This window comes from Lolium rigidum, chromosome 7, assembly GCF_022539505.1.
Source record: "Lolium rigidum isolate FL_2022 chromosome 7, APGP_CSIRO_Lrig_0.1, whole genome shotgun sequence".
Taxonomy (NCBI): domain Eukaryota; kingdom Viridiplantae; phylum Streptophyta; class Magnoliopsida; order Poales; family Poaceae; genus Lolium; species Lolium rigidum.
In genome coordinates, this window is record NC_061514.1 from 267556321 (window position 1) to 267565387 (window position 9067).

The following is a 9067-nucleotide window of genomic DNA, read 5'->3' on the forward strand; positions in this document are numbered from 1 at the left end:
CACCGATGCGAATAAGCTCTTTGATCATGGGCTGTTAAGAAGAGAGAGGGACAAAGCAAGAAAATTTCGGTATGAGAGAAATATAATGGCATTCAGAAGCAAACAGAGGAAGTATAGACGGTGACAAAAGTATGGAGAACTTACATCATCCAAAAGAGGGTTAGAAGAGCTACTCAATTGGAGACTCGGCTCCGGAATCGCTTCAGTCCTTGCCCTTTTTGGCGAAGGGACAAGGGTGCTCGAAGGAGGAGTAGACACGCCGACGTTTTGTTGAGGAGGCGAGGATTCCTCTCCTTCAACTCGCGGCTCTGAAATAACTAGGGTACGTGACGTACTCGTTCGAGCAGCCACATCCAAAGTTGGTGTTTCTTCGTCATCATCACTGTAGAAAAAGAGGTGGCAGCATAAAAAGCAAGGCAAAGAAAATTCTTCGAACAGAAAAATAAAAAAAGAGAAAGACAGGGAACTCACGAGCTGATGAGACTCTCGAGATATGGGTCATATGCTGCCTTTCGCGGTGAAGGAGCAACTTCTTCGGGTTGGGAGGTCCCGGAATCTTCGACATTACTCCTTTTCCTTTTGTTCTTTGGAGAAACAGCAGGAGGAGGAGATTGTGCTGAGGTAGTACCTTCAGAAGCAGCATCCTTTTCAATAGATCCCGCAGATTTTCGAGAGTCTGCGGGTTCATTCACAAAAGAGGGGGCCTCCTGGTTGTCATCGGCGACAACGGCCCTTTCCTCGACATCTCCACCTTCAGGAAGAGGAGGAAGAGAATCCATAGTAGGATGGTTACTGCAGAAATATAACGACAAAAGAAATATTAGAGAGATATCAAAACAATGAGATGCAGGAAAAGTTCGGAACAAGATAGAAATTCGAGAAGACAAAATACCTTGGGGAGAGGATTGGTGGAGCTGTATGGTTCCACGCGGCAAGAGGAAGGAATAGGATCCCTCTTGCTCAGCGAGGAAATTCTTCGAATAAGCTTTTCCAAGTCCTTCACGAGCAAGATCTTTCGACAACCTATTGGCGTCATTTTCACCGACATATGTCCAAAGGGGATTTTTGCGAGCACTGAAGAGGCTGCACTCTAATCCGAAGAAAGTAGGCAGTGATTTGAACACCAGAAAGCTCTTTGCCTCGAGTATTTTGAAGCTCATGAATACGAGACATAAGCGCTTCTGTCGCCTTTTTCTCTTCTTCGGAAGCTTCAGCATCCCAGGAGCGGCGGCGTTGAATTTTGGCATTTCCGTCAAAAGGGATTATGTTGTGCTCTACAGAGTTGGCACTTTCTTCGTGTATGTAGAGCCACCTTTTGCGCCATCCTTGGACAGAATCAGGAAATTTGACGTCGAAGTAATCAACGTCAGTTCGGACACAAATAACAACACCACCTATGTTATAAGTGGCGTTGTGGGAGCCATTGCGGCGGAGGCAGAAAATGCGTTTCCAAAGAACCCAATTTGGAGTGATTCCAAGGAAGCATTCGCACAGGGTGATGAAAATAGAAATATGAAGGATGGAATTGGGGGTCAGGTGGTGCGGCTGAATCCCATAGACAAAGAGAAGGCCACGGAGGAAATCGTGAATTGGGGTAGAAAGGCCGCGGATGAGATGATCAACGAAACTAACCCGGTACTCCATTGGAGGGTTGGGGTAGCTTTCTTCGGCTGGGAAAGCGAATGGCGTCTTCTTTCTTCATCAAGCCAAGCCTCTTCGGCATGTTGACGTCTTGGTTGGAGATTTTAGATCTCTCCCACTCAAGATCTTCAGCGGCCATCTTGGATTACGGAGTGCTGTGGCGAGTGAGTCGCGTGCGCGGTGGCATCAACGGCCTTGGAAAAGCAATGCTCGTGCGTGCGGAAGATCACACAGAGTTGGGCGCAAGGGAAGTTTTTGCAGAGGGGAACAGATGTGCGGCGCAAGCGAAGGAGTGGACCGAGGTTGAAGAAAGGTTTATATAGGCTTCGGGAGAAGTAATGAACCGTTGGATGAAGAAATCGTGTGGTGAAAAAGATCTAGTAGATAAGAGGGTAAAAAGGTATTTTTACTGAAGTGGAACAGCACAGGCGTTACCGTACGTGCGCCAGGAAAAGCGGAGGACGTGTGTCCCCCACTTGCACGACGTGTCAACGTGGTGGGAACAATGGACCCACAAGGCAGAAAAATCCCGACTATTAATAGAGCTGAAGTGAATTTGACAAAGGAAAGTATGTCGACAAGGAAAATAAAAGGAGAATGGCGACAGGAGAAGTTATTTGAATACTTCGGAAGCCTTTGGTCAGAAACAAGTTTTTGCCCAAATGCTCGGGGGCTACTTCGATAAAAGTAAAATTTCGACTATGGCAAATATAGAAATTGCGGGAGCCTACAACCAAGCACAAGTTCTTGGCTGTAGCCTCGGGGGCTACTCCCATCGGGAGCGCTGTTCGCGCACCCGAGAGATAAAAAAAAAGAGAGAGAGAATATCGGGAAATAATGGCAATATAGCGACAAGGTGGACTAAAATGTTGAGCCTACAACCAAGCACAAGTTCTTGGCTGTAGCCTCGGGGGCTACTCCCATCGGGAATGCTGTTCGCGTGCCCGATGAAATTTAAAAAGGAAAAGAAAGAAAGATAGAAAAGCAAGAGAGTATATTTCGAGTTATAATTAACTCTACATATACTCCCATCGGGGAGATTAATATAAGTCATATTTGACTCGATAAAATGTGCCATTCCAACAGCCGGAAAAGCACTCGACAATATATTCTCAGAACGCCAAAGTTGCGATCAATTTCTGAATGCCGCAAATTTGCGAAGGTAAGACCCCAGATCCGTTCTGCTGGGCGTGGCATCGCCGAAGACTGCGCTACTGCTACTTTTATCCGTATCAACAGATACGAAGAAAAATCCTAACGGACGCGTTAGGTACTCGATAAATTTGACTGGGACTCGACAGAATGGTAAGACCTTAAGCGGCACCTGTCGAAGTTTGCACCGGTATCCCGAGATCATGTCCAGGGACGTGATCTTGAAGTAGATTTTTACGGATTGCCACTAGAGCAGTTAACTAGTACCTGATCCGTCAGATGAACTAGCCCCAACTACCAATATCCCTGTACAAAATAGAAATTTATATAAAGAAATATAGAAAAGTTTAAATTGTCGAATAAAAATAAACAGTGGAGATTTTCCCTGACTCTACGATTCAAGCAAAATCTCGGGGGCTACTGACATAGGCATCCCAAATGGGCCTGCCAAAGATAGTACCCGGGTTTAATGAAGGCCCACTACCCGAAGAATAAGAAGGTTCGAGAGCCCAAGATATATTAAGGAAAGTAGAGTTGTAATAGGAAGTGTTGTTTGTAATCTGGCGGGATGAGTTAGAAACCGTCCCAAACTCTGTAACTTGTACAAAACGAAACCCTCGGCTCCACCTCTTATATAAAGGGGGAGTCGAGGGACGAGGAGATCATCGAATCATTGTTCACAAACCTTAGTTTTCGTAATCATCGAGTACTTTTCGGCTGAAACCTTCGAGATCTACTTGCCCTCTACTTCTAACTAAACCCTAGCCTATAACCCGTAGGCATTGACAAGTTGATCCCTTGTCAATTGGGTTCCAGATGTTCTAAATTCCAACCAAATATAGATTCAGAATTGGCACACCAGATTGAAAATGTGCACACTCATGACAATGGTTTTGATATGTTCACCAACATGGTGACAAGAGACAAGGCCTAAGTATATCGCATGCAATGAAAACCTTGTGTGGGAGGGGTTTTGGGCTAATCCCTATGTATTGAGGAGTGTTGGTAGCTCATAAGTACAACATGCGTGAGCCGTTGCTTCTGTCTCCATCCAACGACCGAGGTGCCCTCTTGAGAGAAAAGGGAGAGGAAGGGGAAACCCTTTTACTCTCATACAATGACCGGCAACATGTTGAAGTGTGTTTTAAAGCTCCAGATAATCTAGATAAGATTATGTACTCTAGTTTTTCATAGCGGAAATTTGCATGACAGATCGGTCCACATCTTTTGTTTTTATCCCTCAAGTTTTTTCCACGTCAATCCTTGTGTTATGTGTGCACGATTGTGTTGTTTTCGTTGTAATTTTGTTGGCTGAAACTATTTTCAAAGTTCACTACAGATTCAAGCGGTTATTGGTTTATCGTGTTGCCTTCTATCCCAACAGGAAGATGCCGTTTTATTTTTCCTCCCTAGAGCCTTTTGGTGAAAAGGAGGCGTTGTGCCAGCTATTAATTAGATACTACTCACTTCGTTCCATAATATAAGTTGTTTTAGAAAATTATTTTAATTAGCTATAAAACTGCTTGTATTATAAAACAGAGTGATAGAATATAAGGTTCATATACAGAGTTTAAAGTTCACATAGGCCCCATAGAACACTGTCCGGAGGTTGAAGACCAAGGACATCTTAAGAATTTCGTTGTAATTTTCATTTTTATTGAGTTGTTTTGTATTGTTCGATGTTTCTCGTAATGCTATGATCCTATTCGCAAAAAATATAAAGCCTTAACACTTTATGCTTTAGCTGGCAAGAACATTACCGCCAGGGGCGGGTGCAGCGCTCCTATTCCCCGGTGATCGCCCGGGCTTCCGGCCGGCCGGTAATAAACATTTTATATGTATTTGATGTGTATTAACCGTTGTTTGACACTATTTGACATTATTTGCCCGGGATTTTAAAAATATTTTTGGGTCCGCTTCTGATTACCGCAGCAATATGAAATGAGTTGGCACGGTAGCTGACCAATAAGAGGCTTGTACATTTCGTGGAGGAGAAAGAGCTTGAACTCCAAATGCAAGTCCATTGGCATCTGTAGAACGTAGCTTGTATCGTTTGATCATGTTCATCCCTCTCTATTGAAACACTGAGTTAACGATTCGGAGAAAAAATCAGAACTGCTATTCGATTTTAGCTGATACTCGCGGAAATGCTATACTCCCTCCATTCCTATTTAATTAACGCGAGGGAAACAAAACTAATGAACAAATAATATTTTTGTTAAAATCAATTAAATATTAACAGAGGTAGCACGTGTCTTGCAATGTACTCCGATGGACGGGGTTCAGAGTAAATTGGACAAAGTTTAGATTCAGTGGTTGAGTCCGTGCAAAGAACTACCTCCTGGCGTGTGCCACGTATGCATATCCTGTAATGCTAATCATCGTCATTTCTTCGTGGATATAGCAGGCACATATCATCATGCCGATACAAGTATACCTCGCGTGCCAAATGCAGAGCGTGCCGTCCAATGGCGTGCCTCGGCCCCGATTTTCATCAGGAGCCCCAGGATGGCCTCCACGTCAGCATGGCCCCGGGACGGCGGAGCCAGGGATTCGGATTCTCCCTGCCGCGTGGCACGCCGCGGCCGCGCTCGCTATCTCCTCCGGGATAAGCCAGGGCCACCCTGCGCCGCGCGGCTAGATCACCATAAACTGCCGCGCACACCACACGCTCAATTCCACTCCCAGCACCACGCACGCGCGCGCCTTCTCCACCAGCGAGCGTACTGGTACAATGGCGTTAGTCTCCTCCTCCTCGGCTGCCACCGTCGCGGCGCTCCCCAGCAATGGGCTGGCCGGCGCACGGACCTCCTTCCTCGGCGCCGGCAAGGCGGCGTCGCGGTCTTCGTTTACCGTGCGCGCCGCGGCGCCCGAGAGGCCCATCTGGTTCCCCGGGAGCACCCCTCCCCCGTGGCTTGACGGCAGGTTGGTGCTACTTTGGATCTTGGACACATGCATTGCGCGCAAGCCAAATATAATCGACGATCTGACACTGACAGTGTGCACACATCGTTGTTTGTTCTTGATGCAGCCTTCCCGGAGACTTCGGCTTTGACCCATGGGGCCTCGGTAAGTCCTGATCACCAATCCTTACTAGTGATTCACTGTTTGTTGGTGTCATCGATCGACCACCTACGTGAACAGACTTTGATCGGTTTTGTTGCGAATCTTGTTGCAGGATCGGACCCCGAGAGCTTGCGGTGGAACGTGCAGGCGGAGCTGGTGCACTGCCGGTGGGCGATGCTGGGCGCGGCGGGGATCTTCATCCCGGAGCTGCTGACCAAGATCGGCATCCTCAACACGCCGTCGTGGTACACCGCCGGCGAGCAGGAGTACTTCACCGACACCACCACGCTCTTCGTCGTGGAGCTCATCCTCATCGGCTGGGCCGAGGGCCGCCGGTGGGCAGACATCATCAAGCCCGGCTCCGTCAACACCGACCCCATCTTCCCCAACAACAAGCTCACCGGCACCGACGTCGGGTACGCGCGCGCACACGCGTCAAGCAAAACATGTTGCTCCTTGCATGTGCTATTCAACTGACGTATTTGCCCGTTGGAAAATGTAAGGTACCCCGGTGGTCTGTGGTTTGACCCACTCGGCTACGGCAACGGCTCGCCAGAGAAGCTCAAGGAGTTGCGCACCAAGGAGATCAAGAATGGCCGCCTCGCCATGCTCGCCGTCATGGGCGCGTGGTTCCAGGCCGAGTACACCGGCACCGGCCCCATCGACAACCTCTTCGCCCACCTTGCCGACCCCGGCCACGCCACCATCTTCAGGGTACGTATACACGCATAATACACACAAAAACATGTTCATTGTTCAAGTCCATCTATGCGCTAACATTGATATGATTTCAGGCCTTCGCCCCCAAGTAAGGAGCACGTTGGAGTTGGCAACTAATCCGAGGAGTGTGCTAGCTGCCACGGGGAAGAAGATCGCTGGTGCAACTTGCTTTTTCGTGGGGAGTAGTGGATTGTTGATGATGGTATGTAATTGTGGAGCAATGCATGCTTGTTGGATGTGTACTTGTACTATCATGTGACCCATTGTAAAGAATGAATACTCTTTTGAAAGCTTATGTTAGTATCACCGAATCAGAGATTATCTCGATGCCGTGAGATGATCGTTAGGGAGATCTTATATAAGAATAGTTTAGAACAGGAATGCTGACATCAAATCCGGGCTAGCCTGGATCGTCAACCCCGCCGCTCTTACCCGTTTAGCCGCCGCCTCCCACGGCTAGTGGTGTGCACAACCCCACACCAAGCTTGAAGGGGTTTCCCCCTAAGCTTGGCCATTTAAGTCCTTTTTTTTTAAACAATCATCAATGGATTATTTACCGCCAAGGAACGGTATGAAAGAATCTGACCTTGATGAACATGCAAAAGGAAAGCACGAGAGGTTGAGGTAGGGTTTAGAGAGGTTGAAGACCAAAAGAAAAAAAAACTCTTCTTGTCGTCGGTTCCCTTTGTCGATAGCCACTCTAGTGCAAGGAGGAGGAGCCGGGGATGAATTTATCAGGTAGGTTTGGATAAGCTCGAGCCTACCCTCCATTTCCAACAAAGAAACCATCAAATATGTATGCTTCAACCATGGTTGATGATGAAATGTCAAAATTTTGTTAATGAGGGGAGCAAATAACCAGTAAAATGAAGTTAAACTAAATCCGTTAACAACGTAAGCCTTACATTGTACGTGCATGGCCAATTGTGCAGCTAAGTTTAGAAAATCCATTGTAGACCTAATTGTGCTTATAAATGGTCCAACACAACCAAACATGTCTCTTGAAAGTATGCTCTTAGATCATTGACCCAACCCTACATTTTCATGCTAGATTTGTCATTGGGCGGAGGATCCCCGGATCTACATCTATATTATAGTTTATTTTTTTATTTAATGTTGGTTTGTGTCTTGGTGACAATATTTCCACACATTTTCGTAGTGGATTTGCCATTGCATGAAATAAGTCCTGCAACTCTATCCATATTTTGGTGCTGCTGTCATGGCAACACAACCAACATTAGGGAGAGTTCAAGTGTTTTATCCCCATATTTTAATGGCTCTTTAATTTTCCTAATTAAGTTGAAATCACCTCCTATTACAGTAGGCCCATCCCAAGCAGCGACAACATTTTGCAACTCAATGGTGAATTCTAGCTTGAATTCATCATAGGAGGACCCATTAACAGAGAAAAATCTCCAAATACTATCATAATTTTTTTACTTTTGATGATGCAAGAAACACAATATTTATAAATATTCTAGGAGATTATCTCAAAACTAACCTCTTTTATACCAACCGGATACCCGGTTGTGCCAATAGTAGGCAACCAATTCCATACATAAGCATCATGAATATCAATTGGATGCAACTGCTCAACAATAAAATTTGCCATTTTTGGCTCGCAAATACTAATTAAATTAGTGCATGATTATCTAATGAGCTCATGAACCCTGGGCAGTTTATCTGTTATGACCTCTTGAATTTCATATAAGGCCTACTACCGTTGGATCTAAACACTAGCTTACTCTTGCTACTACCTCTTTTAGGAAACACTTCAATCCAAGGGGGTTCCTCCGAGTTTGTTTCTTCCACATGAGGATCAATGTCAGACTTACCAACAACGGTAGAGTGTTGTTCAACAGTACTAGCATAATCCTCAACACTATTATCAATATCAGAGGGAAGAAACATCCCAGGGTTGTCTTCTTTAAAGGTAACTAACCCTACTAGATTCAATATGCTTAATAGCAATAATATGATCATCAATAGTTTTATTATCCCTACCTAGACATAATCCAGCATTACTAGCCTTATATAGTAGAGATTTATTATCTAGGACAAAGAGAGAATTACCAGAGAAAAGACTATTGTTAAATGTAGGTGTTGTGGGTATACTTCATGGGTGTACCATCGACAGTGGCGAGATCCGGCAAGCCCGGGTGACCCATAGACGGTGATGGTGGCATATGGCCCATCGGGCGGCCCAGTTGCTGTAGATCAAGATGGATGAAGTCCAGCCCAGGAACGAGGAGCCGGATCCACCGACCAACTCTAGAAGTCGGATCCGGCTTGGCCCATCAGGGGTAGCCGGATCCGGTACGGCGTATAAGGAAAGGCGGATCCTTGACGTGCACGGCAATGTAATATTCTATAGTTAGGCAATTTGTATTCCGGCTAGGACTCTCTGTGGAAACCCTAGATCCTGGCGTCTTTATAAGCCGGATCTCGGGAGCCCTAAAGGCACAACCACAACTCACTGTTACAACGC

General features: G+C 46.1%; 1 protein-coding gene across 1 annotated transcript; it reads left to right on the top strand.

Moving 5' to 3' along the window:
- Positions 1 to 5512: 5512 nt before the first annotated feature.
- Positions 5513 to 6890, top strand: LOC124670643 (chlorophyll a-b binding protein 7, chloroplastic-like). Its single transcript, XM_047207116.1, has 5 exons — positions 5513 to 5718; positions 5825 to 5862; positions 5972 to 6275; positions 6363 to 6573; positions 6654 to 6890. Exons 1-5 carry the CDS (start codon positions 5528 to 5530, stop codon positions 6669 to 6671), a joined length of 762 nt encoding a protein of 253 aa, XP_047063072.1. The 5' UTR covers positions 5513 to 5527; the 3' UTR covers positions 6672 to 6890.
- The last annotated feature ends 2177 nt before the right edge of the window (positions 6891 to 9067 follow it).

Coding starts and splice junctions, on each gene's coding strand:
- LOC124670643 (XM_047207116.1), top strand. CDS start 5,528: ATGGCGTTAGTCTCCTCCTCCTCGGCTGCCACCGTCGCGGCGCTCCCC. Junction 5,863..5,971: donor CTTTGACCCATGGGGCCTCG/GTAAGTCCTGAT, acceptor ATCTTGTTGCAG/GATCGGACCCCGAGAGCTTG. Junction 6,276..6,362: donor CTCACCGGCACCGACGTCGG/GTACGCGCGCGC, acceptor GGAAAATGTAAG/GTACCCCGGTGGTCTGTGGT.